Source organism: Erpetoichthys calabaricus, chromosome 2 (assembly GCF_900747795.2).
Source record: "Erpetoichthys calabaricus chromosome 2, fErpCal1.3, whole genome shotgun sequence".
NCBI lineage: Eukaryota > Metazoa > Chordata > Cladistia > Polypteriformes > Polypteridae > Erpetoichthys > Erpetoichthys calabaricus.
In genome coordinates, this window is record NC_041395.2 from 168,797,099 (window position 1) to 168,815,607 (window position 18,509).

An 18,509-nucleotide genomic window follows, 5' to 3' on the forward strand; every position below is an offset into this window, starting at 1 on the left:
TATATTTTCAGCAGATCTGACAAATGATTTGTCTACAATGTGTGCAATATCAATTGCCCAGTCTATGAAGATTTTGCAAGACAATACTATTCTATAGAACTAAGAGGATTTTAGTTTCCAAGTATCACATTTCTGATGTCCTCAAGCATTTGATAGCTAGAAATTTAGCTTCTTTGAACAGTGTGGGAGCAGTATTCTCACTGATGAAGACAATTTGCAGCACATGTAACATACAACTTGGCACTATAATGCACTATGACCCCACATAAAGAATGACACATTTAATCAATACTGTAATCCCAATATCAGAACCAAACTTATCAAAATAAAACACACATTAATATAGGAGTGTCGCCTCTTTATAGGATAATTCTAAATGGCCCTGGTAGAAGTCAAAAGATTACAGGGCATACAGTATGTTAAGTGATGAACTGTTGTTCTCAGCTAGGGATGGTTTCTGTCTAGCCCAAGGCTGCCTAGATGTGTGCTGGGTTTCTAAGACTCACTAATGGAAAAGCAAATACATAAAACAGACAGATGTTTAACTTTAAAATAATGCCAAAAAAAAATCACTACAGGCAAGTTTTCTCTGCGTATTCTACTTACCAGCAACATTCAGGGCGTGTATATTAAGTTAAATGGTGACTTTTAATTAACCTTGCATGAGTACTGCTATATGCACAAATATGCCTTGCAGTGTAATGATGCATCATTCCAAGATGGTTTCTAAGAGTACTAAGAGGCACGACTACCAAGTAAAATATGAACAGATTTTGCCTAAAAAAAAAAAAACAAAAAAAAAACACAGGATCAAAGATAAGATGTTTTTATAAATTGTCTGTTTGTTGCAAGTCAAGTCTGCTCTTTGCAAAATCAACACTTCACTAACAGTTTAAGACTTGCGTACATGAAATCTACCACTAATGTTTAGTCAATAAAAATAACCAAGCTTTTAACATACTTTGTCGGCTTACATGTTTGACACTTATTTAATTTAGTACATGACTATATACATTGAAAAAGTGTGAGAGCATGTGCTGTTGCAACAGAGCATTTAAAAGCAAAAACCTTTTTTTCTTGAGGTTCAGAGTAAGTTTGCAATGTAAACTTGGTTTACAGTAAATAGTATATGATTTGTACTATATAAGCAGCCATGTGCTGTGATATTAATAATAATAATAATAATTCATTACATTTATATAGCGCTTTTCTCAGTACTCAAAGCGCTATCCAACACAGGGAGGAACCGGGACCTCAGGATTGTGTCTAGTCATATCAAAAATGTGTCAATACTTCATTTTGCCCTAGCACACCTTACACATGATGTTTCTCTCAGTGTAATTTTGAATAAAACTGGTACCAAAAAATCTCTATAGCAATAATAAAACTGCAAACTAAATACTGTTACCCACCAGACTTTGTTGCACACTTGCTGTTGTGACCACATGCCTGACCTTTTTAACCAATAAATAAAACAACTTTCAAACAATTAAAGATTGGGAATGACATAACAGTTACCATATTCACAATTTCAATCAATTTACAAAGTAGGGATTTTAACTTTCAAAGAACCAAATTCACAGTACTGACCACATATATAAACAAGAGAGATACAAGTCTTTAAATACTGTTTCTCTTGTAATTAGAAAACTTTGCAATTCAAATCACTAGTAGTGTTTGTGACTTTTCAAATTCCATTCCTAGAGTATGTGCCCATGAGGCTTCATCAATCATAAAATTAATGTCATGTTGTAATCTCCACCTAATATTATTGCATGCATTTCTTCTATAACCAACATTTTTGTATATCCTATGCTGAATACTGACTAAGCCATGCTATCTCTCAACTCAACTAACGAGCATGTAGATGTACTTACTTGACAGCTCTAAATTTACAGAAATATTCGCACAACAGTGCACACCACCTTAGATACTAATGTGTATTAGTATAATAAAAGAAACATGTAATTTAAAAAAACAGAGCAATATTAACTGTTTAAACAAACATAGCAATATTAACGGACATAAAGGGATATAAATGACAGCCTTGCTCCTGAAAAAAAGTATACGGAAAAAAGCACAGCAAGACAATAGATAGCCTAATAAATAAACCTTTTATTTTTCTGCCAATGTTTTAGACATTGATGTTTTCCCCATTTACTGCAAGCTATGCTTTAAAGTTTACAACATAAAAAAAGCAAACAAGACTAGTGTGTACAGTGTCACTGTGCCTCAAAGTTAATCATAAATCCCTATAATTAAACACAATGGTAATATTACAGCTTGGGAACCTAATGGCATTGTAAATAAGGTGTATTTGTTCCTTTTTAAATATGACACAATCATACATAATAAGAAACTATCCTGATGACAATGGTAAGACACATGCAATCCAATAGACAAGGCCATTTAATCAAAATCTGGGTCATGAGGAAAAGGAGAAAATCAAGGCAGCTGACACATAAGTGTCCTGGGCAAATTTGCAGTCAATGGCTAAATTAACCTGCATGCCTTTGAAAAAGAGAGAAAAACTAGAGCAAGTCAAAGAAAACCAAAACAGAAATAGGGAAAGCACGCAAACTCCACAAGAACATCATCAGCAATAATCATTGCACCACAGAGTCATCATCTAGGCACTTTATACAAATACATTTAAATAAGCAGCTTACTGTATTTGTAGCTTTGTTGCAGGAGAAGTAGTAGAAATGTATCTGTCTACAATAAATATAGATAAGTCTTACACCAACTAACAAACACATGGAAATTATTACAAGGCACTTAAATTGTAAGAACTACACAGTCATGCGTTGTAAATGCATTTTGGCATTCAGTAAGACATGTAAGGAGACTGCTGGCCCTTCACTAAAAAAATAAAAATGACATGCTTATTATGACGTTGTTTTGAGCATTAATTGTTAACTTTTAGTTATCTAATAATCAAAAAGCACAGAAATATATATTCATTCCTATTGAAGCTATAAAGAATATTCAGTGAGAAGTGTGAAGCAGTACTTTTACAAATAAATGCAACCACATGCATATGCAAGCACTCACCCAAGCACATGAATAATAAGCTAGCTAAGTTCAATACAATACTCATATGTGCTTAATCAAATTCAGATTTATGAAGGACCACGGCTTACTTCAGCAGCACTGGACACAAGGCTCCAGACAGGAAGCCTGTTCACTGCAGAATCTTCTAATGTATATACACAAATAGGTACTATCTGGTAATAACAGTTAACCTAAAATCACCATCCCTGGGGACTGTGGAGGAAAACTTCACTCAGACACTGGAGAAGATGTCAACTCCACACCAAACCTAAGTAAGATGCTGGAGCTGTAAAGCAGCAAACTCTACTCACTGTATCACCATCCCACTTAACTAGCAGAGTTGAATTTCTATGAAGTTCACAGATTAGTATGGTTCACCAGTTCCCCACTGAAGCAAACCACTAACTAAAAGGGGGGGGGTCCACATACATATTATTATTCCATATTATACAGTTTTACATTTGGTTACATCTTATATTACTGTAAATGATCTGGTTCCTAGTAGGCGTTTCAAACAATTTTATGCAATACCTTTTCTATAATGAATACCATCACATAATATTCTTATGGCACAGAACTAGAGCTCAATTTTAAAAATATAATTTCAAATATATACTTTCTTAAAACTGGAGTACAGAAAAGTTGGAAAATATTTGTGAATGGCGAGTGTATTGATAACAAGGGCAAAACTGCCATCCATATAAATTTAGAGTTTTCAGGACCTTTAAATGTTTTCAAATGTTTCTGGATTATCAATAATAGCAACACTTTTTACTGCAAATAGCCGATATGATACAGATCTAAACTAAATTTTGCTGTTTGAATTTGTTTTAGCCATGCATGCTCCATAAGCTATAACTCTGCAAAAGAGGTCATAAAGCTTTACAATTTGTCTATACATGCACACCACTGATGTCACTGCCACATGTCCTGGATAATAACTACAGTCTGTCTTAAGAAAAGCTATGAAAATGAGAATTAAACAATACTTTAAGATGGAAATCGATTAAGTGATTAAAAATACATAGGTTAGGAAAAAAGGAAAAGAATTAGCAGCATTTGAAAAGCCATATGAAAACTATTAACTCATAGGAGTGGCACTCCCAATGTGATGGAATGTTCAGCCATTGAAAGGCACTGGTAGAATGATCTTACAATCCACTAACAAGCAGTTCTATGCAAGTTATAAGGTCAGGGTGTGAAACTCAGAACATTGTGGATTAAAGTGGCTGTAAGTTTTCATTCCAGTCAATTTTATATTTGTAAGGCTATTATTACTATTACCAGAAACTATTCTTGAGCTTAATTCCCATTAACTGCATTTTCATTATCCATTTAATGAGGTGCAAAACAAGACTTGAACCAGCAGCTATCTAGTCAATATAGTCACATATGCATGTGTACATACATCTTCATTTGCATAAGATATTTAAATATAGAATGAAGGACTGCTCCATTCTATAGAACATTTTGATTCTTCTGAATAGGAAAATCAGCAACACTATAAATGTCTGATAGAGCAAAATGAGAGCACTTATGAGCTATGTAAGTAAATCAACTTTCATTAGCAGCTAGAATTTGGCTTTAGATTAAAAAAAAAAAAAAAAACTTGGTGGAGGGTAAAATTTACAGCTGCAGCATTCCTCCAGCAACTGAGTTTCAGACCACTGCTGTACAAAGTGATTTTTTTACAATAGCATCAGATGGTGTACTTTCACAATAAGTGCCAATTTAAGTAAAGGACCCGATTAATATAATGCACAGAACACGGACTAAAGCACAGAATTGAGGCATAAAAATCTATTTCAGACATAAACACTTAAATGCTCAGAATTTGGACATTTCGGGGAAATTATTACACAATATCTGAACATAGTAAATGCTCATAGTAAACTGTCCTTATATCATCCAGATATGATCATTTTTCTCTTAGCAAACACAATTCCTTCCAGAAATCATATTGTTGTTCTATGCATTTGTGTATGTAATACATAAATCAAAATGTGCTGGGTGTCTCCCAGCTGTATGTCAGATGTTATAGTATTAATATTAATACGGTCACATAAAGAAACAAGGGGTAGTTAGTAGCATGAGTATAATGGGAAAACTGTCATTGAGACTATCACCATATACCAAAAAAACGAAGAAATATAATCTTAACTCAGAATTTAGGGCACAATAATATCCCACTGACATTTATGAATTGGGACACCAACTTTTCAGAAGCATATCTACACTGTGCCTCAAACAACGTTATCTTTTCTTCTGTGGAGCTTGTTGACTTTGGAAGGGGGCAGGGTAGCATTTCCTAAGGGTTGCAGAAATACCATTGCCATTCATGTATATCACTTCCCAGTCAGCTCAGTTGACTGTGAGAGGTGCTTCAGCAAATACGAGACATTCTTCCCTGCTGCAAGACAGTCTCTCAGTGAGTGAAACACAAGGTGGCCCACAATCATGTAATTTAGTGGGGATGTGTGTTAGAGATGGAAATAAGCTAAATATGCACAGCTCTATGTTAAAACAATCTGCACACTAATTAAGGGCATTATAATGTAAGAACTTCAAATTTTTTAAGTTGCAATTTGTACTTTTATTTATACTCAAGTTAAAATATATTAAATGATTCCACATGGTCAATTTGTGTAAGTTTCAATAAAACAAATATAAAATGCCATTTGTCTATTTTAATGATTGTATACACATCAATATACTTTTGAATAGTACAAATTGGCAAAAATCAAAAAATCAGACTAAAAAAATTGAAAAAATATGGATTTCATAATGCCCTATGGTAAGATGGTGGAAGATGCTTCTACAACTGGCAGACATATTTTATAAGGCCACACGCTAGATAAGCAGCTTCTGGAAATGGATCGACATGGCAGATCAATTATGTATTTTCTTTGTTTAATAATGGGGGAGTTTAGGATACTTTCATTATGCCACACTTTTTTTTTTTTTTAAACAAAATTTCAGTTTATCATTAAATATTCTGCATCTTGGATCATTGTGTTTCTTTAGGCAGCAAGGTATCTATCCATCAGTACTAATGTGACTAGTACAGCCTCAGCACTTAAGCTCTCTTAACATTCCCCTTGTCTTCAGTATGACTTTGATAAAGACAACAATTCGTATTACACCTAAAAAATGGATAGCAATGCCTGCAATGGCATAACACTCCTTACTTTTAGCTGCAGCAATCCTGCTATTGTTAAAAGCAATGTTAGCCATTAACAGGGGTTCTCAGATAAACAATAAACCACTGTTAGAAATTAAATTAAAGATGCCTCAAGTACTTCTTTAAAAGACAGGAAGCACTTCAACACTGAAATATTAAGGTTGAATTGAAATAAAATGCAAAGTCTACTTTAACTTAGTAAGCAATTCCTTTGCAAACAGAGGAATCACCGATTTTAAGAAAACTAGTGTGGAAAGCATGCGTTCCTTCAGGCAATCGCCTTCTTTGAAAGCATGTGTCCCTTCAGGTGATCGCCTTCTTCTGTCAATGCAAGTATAAGGGAACTGGCCACAATGGAGCAAGTGCTTCTTACCCGTTCTTCTCTTTATCGGGCTTCTTATCGACCAGTCTTTATTAAAATGTCCTGCAGCCACAGCGGCAACCAATTCTGGGGGAATTCTAAAAAGCTGAACGCTTGATAAGGCCTTCAATAGTGCATTAAATCTAAATAATAAGAATAATAAAGGACTGGCACACCTACTTGTGCAGACACTTTGCCGTTGACGGGCACCCAAACGATTGAATGCCACTGGGGGGTCAGATTAGTCAACGAGAACATGGGTGGGAACCTCTACCTCGAACAAAACATGACTTCCTAGAAATCCAGTCATACTCCCCGGGGAACGGCTGTCATTCTACCATACAGCTTTCCGCGCCCCGACTTTAGGCAATCGTGGCTGGACCCAGATTTCGGCAAGACGCCCTCCTGCCTGGGCCCAACCTGCAACACGAGCCATGTTTAGCGGCTATGCGGCGCTCCTGAGCCGACTTAATGTCCCCAGAAAAAGTTTATGCCTGATAGGTTTCCCCTTAGACAATGACGGACAGTCGTCCGTTTTCCGTCAGTCAGTCTGTAGACTAGTCTGCCAGTTGTCCCGGTACCGTGGCCTGAAGCCGTCTGTTCCTCAGAACATGTTTAAGAACAAGCAGGCGACACCAGCGGTAAATTGGCATGCGCCTCACTCACCGGGCAAAACTCAATGCCTTCAAAGTTCCACCGAAGTCCTGGCAGCGGCTCCTCCTCCCAGCCGGCAACGCCGCTCCGAAACTAACACGTCTCCCCTGCGTTTTCCAAGTTAGGCGTCTCTTCAGTAAGGGGTCGCCAGAACTTTCGCTACAATTGCCTCTTCTCTGTCACTCTCGGACCGAAGCAACCACCGACAGAGCACAATGGCGGAGGGGAAGCGGAACTGTTAGCCCAGCCTAAACACCCAAGTTTCACTCAGAAAAGTCCGTTACCTTCCGTTGCCTTTCCACGTTACTTAGCACCTGTTTTTCCTAGTGAGTCTTAAAAATATATCCTGGGAGATAATACACAGTTGGAAAATTAAAAACGAGCATTCAGCGCGTGTACGTGGTTTATGGGAGCGGCGGGAAATGAAGTTCTTCTAAACTTGAAACGTGCCACTTCTCGCCCCGAAACATGTAGACTTTAAGACTACACTACCCATAAGTAAGCGGGGTTTGAGCAACAGGCTAGGCGACTGAAGAGTGATGGGCAATGAAGTCATCAGAGGATCGACGTCTCATTGCGCTTGCGGATAATAGAAGTGTGACTACCTCTTAAGTTGGGTGGCGCAGTGGAATGCGTCATTCCAAGAGTTTGATCTTCGACATATCTCCGAATTTAGTTGTCTTCTGTGTGGGGTTTGCATGCCTCTCTCGTAATGTCGTTGCTGCTTTCTATAAATAAGGCGCTTGTAACAGCTGCGAAAGGGTCATGAAAGAGTATGAATATGCTCGAGAGATTCCTGCTATGCACCGGGATGGACACTAGCAGTATTAGGAAGAAGGAAGTGGATACCATTAATGAATAGATGGTAAATATTTGGACAAAAAATTTTAGTATGATTATTACAGGTCATGTGCACCTGCTTTATAACTTTTAATAGTTTGTATTATTCTTACAAAAGAACAAAGGCAAACCTTAAAATATACTAATGTTTAACTACAAATTTAAAAAAAAATGTTTCCCCGTGAAATGTTTTTGATTTTTTGTCAAAAATGCCTTATAAAATTTATGTAAACTATGAAATCCTGCTGGATCCTGTTCAGAAAGCGGACGCCACTTGGTTGTTTCACAATAATTAAGACCTCGTCCTGCTTTTTTAGTTAGCTGGAGTGACTGTTCATACTCAGTGGTATAATTATAGGCAGTGCCATTGGTGCAGTTGCAGCATGGTCCCGAGCGGACAGAGAGTAGAAACCAACACTGGGCATGCATAGGTCCATGTGTGACAAGTTTAAATCACTAAATATGCTAACATTTACTTTTTCTTCTTTGGAATCTTTGAGGAAGACCCTGAGAGAAACCTACACAGACTCTGGGAAAAACTGCACAGACACCGAAACGACGTGGAATTTAAGCGCTGGATCCAAGATTTGGGAAGCAAGAGAAATAGTAACTGCTGTACAATTCTTAAAATGATTTAGGAATGTTTGTTTAATTGAAACAAGCCATTATTAAACATTAGAGAATTGCTGACGCTAAAGATGGGTACAGTCATCCATGCCATGTACTGTATTATCAGTTCTACATATAATACCTGCACACTAGACAGGATGTGAGAGAGAGGAATTTGAAAATGACCTACAAGATATCCTGTACTATAATGAATGTTCTATATAAAAATTAGGGAAAGAAACCAATGGCCCCCTTTAAGAGTTCCATACTGAAATCCTAAAAAAGAGAGAATTCAAGAAGTCTAAGCCTTATTAATAGCTGCTGAATTATTTATAGACTTTGGATTTTAGGATGAGAATGTCTGATTCAGACCCATTCCTCAATCACTACTGGAATGCCCCAACGGTTGCAATTTTTCACTGCTACATACTAATTTCTGTCTTTGATTGATGTTGTTATCCCATTCAGTACATTGAACTCTCTTGTTTTTGAAACATGTAGAATCGCAAGGGTCCTTTAACAAGTGCATTATTTTGGTAAGTGACAAAGATGCTGTGATATCTAGATCATAATGCACGACAGATGCATCCTTTCGTTATTGGACAAGAATAAGAATATAAGCACCAATCTGGTCAAGTCTGCAAATAATGTAGATTAGGCTGAAAGCATGCACACTTGGGGAGCACCTTCCAAGTTCAGACAAGGTAAGCAATACCACCCCGGGATGATGCTGTTACTAACAAGGACTTCTCTTTTGCCTCAGTCCAGATCCAAAGTCTGAGGAGTTTACCTAGCGTTCCCAACACTCCGTTCAAACTCGCCATGCCCTTTCTGGTGGAGCCACCATAAGAAAAAACACAACACAAAGAATGGTGTCAAAATTCAATCCTGCATCACCGAAGACTGAGCCCCCGACAAAGCCTATTTATCCAATAGTGAGAAGCGGGTATAATTAGCAAGTTTTCAGTTGTGCAAAGACCACTGTTTTGCTTTCATTTTATGAAATTATTAAAAGGGCTGATCCAGTTGATGCCCCAACATTCCTTTTATTGTTGGTGGGGGTCTCTATCTCAGTCAAAACTTGGACAACATATAGGCTGGGAAATATGGGATTTAATGTAAAAAAATCTAAGGCATTACACGTAGGAAGTAAAAATATTAAGTTTGAATACACAATGGGAGGTTTGAAACTTAAAAAGATACCTTATGACACCTAGGAGTTAAAATGGACTCTGAACTATCTAGTGTAAATCAAGACAGCGTACAATCTAAAAGGAAGTTATATGTCATGATGTGCAGAGTAGAAGTCAAGAAAGTTAGTATAAATAATAAACAATTGCAACAGCTCACAGAAAGGTACATTATAATATACCATAATATACCAATAAAAGACCCACCCCATGGCACCCACAAAAAAGTTATAAAGTTATATAAGTCACTAGTAAGGGCTTATCAAGAGTGCTATTTACAGTTTTGTCTCCATAGACAAAAAATGACTAGTGCTAAAAAAATTCCTGACAATAGCGACTAGTTTGATAGAAGAAATATTTATGAAGTTGAACCATTTCAATTTAAGCAAACAGAGATTAAGAGTGTTTAAAATTATGAAGGAATTTTGGTACAATTACTTTCTGTATCTCTACTGTTACTTTAAAATAAATTCTTCAACAAGAACACAGGGACACAGTTGAAAACATGTCAAGGGCAAATTTCCCACATATTTTAGAATGTTTTCCTTCACAAAAATATTCATAAGTCACTTGAAGAAAATTACAAAGTAATGTGTTAGAGGGAGAAGGACTTTAGGGACATTTAAATATGGACTGGATGTGATTCTGGAGAATCCAGGTGAATACTGATGTCCAGAATTTCCTATTCTTGTCACAATTGTTCTAATGAAAATATTACTTTTTATTTCCAGTATATGGAGCTTGCAATTAAGGGACATCAGTCACTTTTATTTTATTTAGCATCTTTCACAGGTTACCACTGAAGAGGACTGGAGTACATTAAGAGTTGATAAACAAAAAAGCAGGTATATACAGTGCATCCAGAAAGTATTCACAGTGCATCACTTTTTCCACATTTTGTTATGTTACAGCCTTATTCCAAAATGGATTAAATTCGCTTTTTTCCTCAGAATTCTACACACAACACCCCATAATGACAATGTGAAAAAAGTTTACTTGAGATTTTTGCAAATTTATTAAAAATAAAAAAATTGAGAAAGCACATGTACATAAGTATTCACAGCCTTTGTCATGAAGCTCAAAATTGAGCTCAGGTGCATCCTGTTTCCCCTGACCAACCTTGAGAAGTTTCTGCAGCTTAATTGGAGTCCACCTGTGGTAAATCCAGTTGATTGGACATGATTTGGAAAGGCACACACCTGTCTATATAAGGTCCCACAGTTAACAGTTCATGTCAGAGCACAAACCAAGCATGAAGTCAAAGGAATTGTCTGTAGACCTCCGAGACAGAATTGTCTCGAGGCAGAAATCTTGGGAAGGTTACAGAAAAATTTCTGCTGCTTTGAAGGTCCCAATGAGTACAGTGGCCTCCATCATCCGTAAGTGAAAGAAGTTTGAAACCACCACGACTCTTCCTAGAGCTGGCCGGCCATCTAAACTGAGCGATCGGGGGAGAAGGGCCTTAGTCAGGGAGGTGACCAAGAACCCGATGGTCACTCTGTCAGAGCTCCAGAGGTCCTCTGTGGAGAGAGGAGAGCCTTCCAGAAGGACAAAAATCTCTGCAACAATCCACCAATCAGGCCTGTATGGTAGAGTGGCCAGATGGAAGCCATTCCTTAGTAAAAGGCACATGGCAGCCCGCCTGGAGTGTGCCAAAAGGCACCTGAAGGACTCTCAGACCATGAGAGAGAAAATTCTCTGGTCTGATGAGACAAAGATTGAACTCTTTAGTGTGAATGTCGGGAGTCACATTTGGAGGAAACCAGGCACCGCTCATCACCAGGCCAATACCATCCCTACAGTGAAGCATGGTGGTGGCAGCATCATGCTGTGGGGATGTTTTTCAGTGGCAGGAACTGGGAGACTAGTCAGGATCAAGGGAAAGATGACTGCAGCAATGTACAGAGACATCCTGGATGAAAACCTGCTCCAGAGCGCTCTTGACCTCAGACTGGGGCGACGGTTCATCTTTCAGCAGGACAACGACCTTAAGCACACAGCCAAGATATCAAAGGAGTGGCTTCAGGACAACTCTGTGAATGTCCTTGAGTGGGCCAGCCAGAGCCCAGACTTGAATCCGATTGAACATCTCTGGAGTGATCTTAAAATGGCTGTGCACCGACGCTTCCCATCCAACCTGATGGAGCTTGAGAGGTGCTGCAAAGAGGAATGGGCGAAACTGGCCAAGGATTGGTGTGCCAAGCTTGTGGCATCATATTCAAAAAGACAAGGCTGTAATTGCTGCCAAAGGTGCATCGACAAAGTATTGAGCAAAGGCTGTGAATAATCATGTACATGTGATTTCTGTTTTTTTATTTTTAATAAATTTGCAAAAACCTCAAGTAAACTTTTTTCACGTTGTCATTATGGGGTTTTGTGTAGAATTCTGAGGAAAAAAATGATTTTAATCCATTTTGGAATAAGGCTGTAACATAACAAAATGTGGAAAAAGTGATGCACTGTGAATACTTTCCGGATGCACTGTAAGAGTCAATTGGTAAATAAAAAAACATACAGTTAGGTCCATAAATATTTGGACAGAGACAACTTTTTTCTAATTTTGGTTCTGTACATTACCACAATGAATTTTAAATGAAACAACTCAGATGCAGTTGAAGTGCAGACTTTCAGCTTTAATTCAGTGGGGTGAACAAAACGATTGCATAAAAATGTGAGGCAACTAAAGCATTTTTTAACACAATTCCTTCATTTCAGGGTCTCAAAAGTAATTGGATAATTGACTCAAAGGCTATTTCATGGGCAGGTGTGGGCAAGTCCGTCGTTATGTCATTATCAATTAAGCAGATAAAAGACCTGGAGTTGATTTGAGGTGTGGTGCTTGCATGTGGAAGATTTTGCTGTGAACAGACAACATGCGGTCAAAGGAGCTCTTCTTGCAGGTGAAAGAAGCCATCCTTAAACTGGGAAAACAGAAAAAACCCATCCGAGAAATTGCTACAATATTACGAGTGGCAAAATCTACGGTTTGGTACATCCTGAGAAAGAAAGCAAGCACTGGTGAACTCAGCAACGCAAAAAGACCTGGACGTCCACAGAAGACAACAGTGGTGGATGATCGCAGAATCATTTCCATGGCGAAGAGAAACCCCTTCACAACAGCCAACCAAGTGAACAACACTCTCCAGGGGGTAGGCGTATCAATATCCAAGTCTACTATAAAGAGAAGACTGCATGAAAGTAAATACAGAGGGTGCACTGCAAGGTGCAAGCCACTCATAAGCCTCAAGAATAGAAAGGCTAAATTGGACTTTGCTAAAGAACATCTAAAAAAGCCAGCACAGTTCTGGAAAAACATTCTTTGGACAGATGAAACCAAGGTCAACCTCTACTAGAATGATGGCAAGAAGAAAGAATGGAGAAGGCGTGGAACAGCTCATTATCCAAAGCATACCACATCATCTGTAAAACATGGTGGAGCCAGTGTGATGGCTTGGGCGTGCATGGCTGCCAGTGGCACTGGGACACTAGTGTTTATTGATGATGTGACACAGGACAGAAGCAGCCGAATTAATTCTGAGGTGTTCAGAGACATACTGTCTGCTCAAATCCAGCTAAATGCAGTCAAATTGATTGGGCGGCGTTTCATGATACAGATGGACAATGACCCAAAACATACAGCCAAAGCACCCCAGGAGTTTATTAAAGTAAAGAAGTGGAAAATTCTTGAATGGCCAAGTCACTCACCTGATCTTAACCCAATTGAGCGTGCATTTCACTTGTTGAAGACTAAACTTCAGACAGAAAGGCCCACAAACAAACAGCAACTGAAAGCCGCTGCAGTAAAGGCCTGGCAGAGCATTAAAAAGGAGGAAACCCAGCATCTGGTGATGTCCATGAGTTCAAGACTTCAGGCTGTCATTGCCAGCAAAGGGTTTTCGACCAAGTATTAGAAATGAATATTTTATTTCGTTATTTAATTTGTCCAATTACTTTTGAGCCCCTAAAATGAAGAGATTGTGTTAAAAAATGCTTTAGTTGCCTCACATTTTTATGCAATCATTTTGCTCAGCCCACTGAATTAAAGCTGAAAGTCTGCACTTCAACTGCATCTGAGTTGTTTCATTTAAAATTCATTGTGGTAATGTACAGAACCAAAATTAGAAAAAAGTTGTCTCTGTCCAAATATTTATGGACCTAACTGTATATAGCTGAACTAAAATGGCCAAAGACATTTCATATTGATACAGTTGTATAACAAAAGAGTGAAATTGCAAACCCACATTGTCTTATTAGTCTGAAAAATAACAAGTTAAACAGGAGGGCAAGTCAACAAATATCTATTGTGCTATTCTGGCCCAGCTGATTTATAGCATAATCATAACCAATTATTCAACTCCCCTATTTCTTTTGTAGAACGGATTTGATCTTGTTCACACCTTGTCTAGTCGTTGTGGAGTATACACAATGTGGGTTTTCTCTGGAAACTCTTGTTTCCTTCTTCATCTCAAAGACATGGAGGTTAGGTTAACTGGTGCATAAAAGTTGGTCCAGTATGAGTGTTTATGTTTAATGATTGATTGGCACCCTCTTTGCAAGGTGCTTTTGATTTATAAGTACCCGTACTGGGACAGACTAAATCCCTAAGACACTTTATTGTGCAAATCTGGAAAATGAATGTCTCACATTCAGATGTTTTTCATCAGTTTAGTCCATGCCATTTATTAACGTTACCAAAGAGAATAATTAAATGAGACAACTTTGTGAGTAGAGACCTCCAGTAAAGTGTTTTAGAGTACATCAGTTCACCGAATTACTGAACTGTCTAACAATACTATATGTTGATGTTTATTATCAAGAAGATAAGAGTTTAAGAAGTAGTAAACAATTTGCATATTACAACATTATCATTTATTTTTCATTGGTAAAATCAAGAGTTCAAATCAGTAACATCTGTGCAAGAAGGTTCAACTAAGAAAGAGGAAAAAAAAAATTAGTGGTAAGATTCACCAAAGAGAAAAATGTGAGAACTCCTAAATTTTTGGTTGCTGCAAGGAAGATGGTGATGGTCTTTACCAAGTCACATACTTTTCTATTAGTACCTAGTATGTCTGTGTCCTGGTTCCATTTATAGACAATTTACAAAGTGATACAGTGTAAACAATTTAACATAAAATGAGTAATGATGTTAATCTAAATGAATTTGCTGAAAATACAAAGGTGGCTGCATTATCTCAAAATACAACACATGATCTGACCATTAAAGGGCAGATAGGAATTAACAAAAATTAGTACAGTAGTTGTATACAGTACATTTGTATGTGCGGCCTCTTTTGATTGCCACCAGGAACCCATATATGAGTTGATGGAAAGCAGTGCATCCATGGACACCCATGTGGCTATGTGGGCAAACTACTTAGCTTGAGAAACACTGGAACAAATTTGTTGGGAAGAAGAAGCAATACGCAGAACAATATATTGTTATGTCAGTTATAATAAAAACTCAGTTGATGCCTGACTTACTTTAAGTTAAACATTTATGGATTAGATTTTGGAATTAAAACAATCCATAAGTGCAATAGCTGTGTGTACAACTCACTTAATGATAATTTAATTATATTCAACATTCCAGCTTCAAAGACCGCAAGGTACTTGAGTAATGATACGCACTGATACAAGGTTCAGTTCTTTCTTAGTTCACCAACCAGTGAAAATGCTTTCAAGTAATCAATGTGAACTTTAAGATATTTGTGCAGTGCTGACCTTGCAGTACAGAATTGTGATTGTGAAATCACATTGGTCTGTAATTTTAAATAACCTCCCTCTAATATGCATAATATCTGAGTAAGAAAATTGTCACACCCTGAACAGCAAGAGCATGTCATGGACAATATATACAACATTTTGCTACACCTGGTTCAATAAATTTCTTCCTCTTTTACAAGAGTTACCTTACACTGCACATCCTATTAGAAACGGTAAGGCAGTTTCGAACAACATGCATTTTCCTTATTATTCAATCTTATTATGTGTCTGCTGCTTGTTGGAAAATGACATAAAAGTTTATTTAGTGGTATGGGCTTATTGCAGGGCAGTTCATTTCCACAGTGTTGGCATCACATTTTTTCAAATGCAGACAAGATGCAGTAGTACTTTTTCACAGCACATTGTCACAACTGGAATTGGACATTTCTCCATATCACTCGCCCCAACAGTCCACTGCACAACACGATCACAAGCAGGGTCCCAGTGCAAACAATGCATAGCCCATGCTCATCTCCAACTGGAATCTGGAGGCTTAAAACTTCCTGGATATGAAAAGAACAAGATATCAGATTCAGCAAAAAACAAATATACAAGTGTCAATAACAGAATGATCGTGTAGCATAGCAGAAAAATTTTGGGTTCCTCTAGTTTATTACTGATTAATCCTTCTTCAAGGGATGACAGTTTTAATCAATACTATACAGTTAGGAGATGGATTTATAGGTTCATACTACCCCAGGAACATTTTCTGTATACCAGACTGAAGGTAATGTAAAACCAGCATTAGGTTACAAACATTTATTGTGAAAAACACAAAAGGAAGACACAGTGCATGTTTAAGTTTAGCACAGTTTATATTTCCTGCAAACACATGCTCAACTTTAGCATAATTTTACTTCCTGCAAAGTCTTTGTATCTGTTAATGTGACTTTAAAAGCACTTGCCTTAAGGACCTGGCTTACTGGGTTCAAGTCGTATGCCCAGTCATAGTCTGTGTGGGCTTTGCAGATATTTCAGGTGTCTGTATTGATTTTCCTCCTACAACCCCAAAGATGTGCGTTTTAAGTTAGATTGGAAATTGAATTTAAAGGATAAATTGAGTATTTTTCAAGTAAAAGACATTTCTTCACAAACATGCTATATATGCATTTGCCATGCAAAATTGTGTATTAGGGCGGAGTGGTGGCTCTGAGGCTAAGGATCTGCGCTGGTATCCCGAAGGTTGCCGGTTCAAATCCCCGTCACTGCCAAAAGAGATCCTGCTCTGCTGGGCCCTTGAGCAAGGCCCTTAACCTGTAATTGCTCCAGGGGCGCTGTACAATGGCTGACCCTGCACTCTGACCCCAAGGGGTATGCGAAAACTACCAAATTCCTAATACAAGAAATTGTATAAGGCGAAACAAAGAACAAAAAAAAAAAAAAAAAAGTTAAGCATCTATACATATTAATAAAAGGCAAAGCCCTCACTGACTCACTGACTGACTGACTGACTGACTCATCACTAATTCTCAAACTTCCCGTGTAGGTGGAAGGCTGAAATTTGGCAGGCTCATTCCTTACAGATTACTTACAAAAGTTAGGCAGGTTTCAATTCGAAATTCTACGCGTAATGGTCATAACTGGAACATGTTTTTTGTCCATATGCTCTAATGGAGGAGGCGGAGTCACGTATCGCGTCATCATGCCTCCTACGTAATCACGTGAACTAAAATCAAGGAAGAGATTTACAGCACGAGTCAAACGCGGGAACGAAGGTAAATGACGTTAATTTTTCACTGCTTTTAATACTGTGTAAGCATACATATTAACACATGTGCAATTAAACGTGTGCATTTATGGGGTGATTTCTCAGGCTTAAAAGCTTGCCTTTTATCAAACGCGGGAACAAAGGTAACTGACGTTGTTCACTGTCTTTTAATACTGTGTAACCATACATATTAACACATGTGCAATTAAACGTGTGCATTTACGGGGTGATTTCTCAGGCTTAAAAGCTCGCCTTTTACTAAAAAGGTAAATGCAAAACTATTTTCAGTCATTCTATGATCTGCTTCTCACAACTGAAGGCACCGTGGTTGATGGTAAATGACGTTAATTTTTGAGTGTCTTTTAATACTGTGTAAGCATACATATTAACACATGTGCAATTAAACGTGTGCATTTATGGGGTGATTTCTCAGGCTTAAAAGCTCGCCTTTTATCAAACGCGGGAGCAAAGGTGATTCACGTTGTTCACTGTCTTTTAATACTGTGTAACCATACATATTAACACATGTGCAATTAATCGTGTGCATTTACTGGGTGATTTGTCAGGCTTAAAAGCTCGCCTTTTACTAAGAAGGTAAATGCAAAACTATTTTCAATCATTCTATGATCTGCTTCTCACAACTGAAGGCACCATGGCTGATGTTACGTCACTTGCTGTCCAACCATGACTGTTACCTGGTAGGTAACCGGCCAGTCACTTCACTCCCTTACTGGAATCGAACCTCTGAGGTTTTCTTTTGTTCTTAATTAAAATTTAAAAGCAATACTTCACCACTGCTAAGCCCCTCTAGCGCTGACGTCCGAGGTTCGATTACCGTAAGCAAGTGCAGTGAGTGTGTAATTACATTCACGGCATTCGTAGTCTGATTCACAATCTGATTGTATGGGTGGTTACCTTCCAGGTAACGCTTATGGTTGGCCACCAAGTCAGGTCGAAGTGATCACTCGAGTAAAGGCAGCTTCACAAAAAAACAGATCCTTAACAAACTGTTATTAGTATATTTTCCCTCAGTTTAAAAAGGTTTTATTTTCTTCTTAATAATAATTTAAAAGCGGTACTTCGCCGGTGCGAAGCGCGTGGATTTGACCGACTGACACATACAGACATATTCATGAGTGCAGGTACTTC

At 37.8% G+C, this 18,509-nt stretch overlaps 3 protein-coding genes across 4 annotated transcripts in view; 1 reads left to right on the top strand and 2 right to left on the bottom strand.

Annotated features, from left to right (window-relative positions):
• The window catches only part of pak2b (p21 protein (Cdc42/Rac)-activated kinase 2b), a 55,063-nt gene extending 47,339 nt beyond the window's left edge, over positions 1 to 7,724 (bottom strand). The window contains 1 exon segment of the mRNA XM_051923574.1: positions 7,263 to 7,724. The gene's annotated coding sequence lies outside the window, so the exon portion shown is untranslated.
• Positions 1 to 18,509, top strand: part of LOC114669500 (F-box only protein 44-like) — a 560,525-nt gene that overhangs the window by 287,503 nt on the left and 254,513 nt on the right. The gene's annotated exons all lie outside the window — the stretch shown is intronic.
• pigx (phosphatidylinositol glycan anchor biosynthesis, class X) overlaps positions 14,743 to 18,509 on the bottom strand; it is a 37,123-nt gene continuing 33,356 nt past the window's right edge. The window contains exons 6-7 of one of the 2 annotated variants that reach the window (XM_051923572.1): positions 16,554 to 16,651; positions 16,006 to 16,151 (exon numbers count right to left, since the gene is read on the bottom strand). In XM_051923572.1, coding sequence (XP_051779532.1) covers positions 16,598 to 16,651 — 54 coding nt within the window. In that variant the 3' untranslated portion in view covers positions 16,006 to 16,151; positions 16,554 to 16,597. Of the gene's footprint in view, positions 16,156 to 16,553; positions 16,652 to 18,509 lie in introns of both variants that reach the window. The other variant, XM_051923571.1, reaches the window with a different exon arrangement.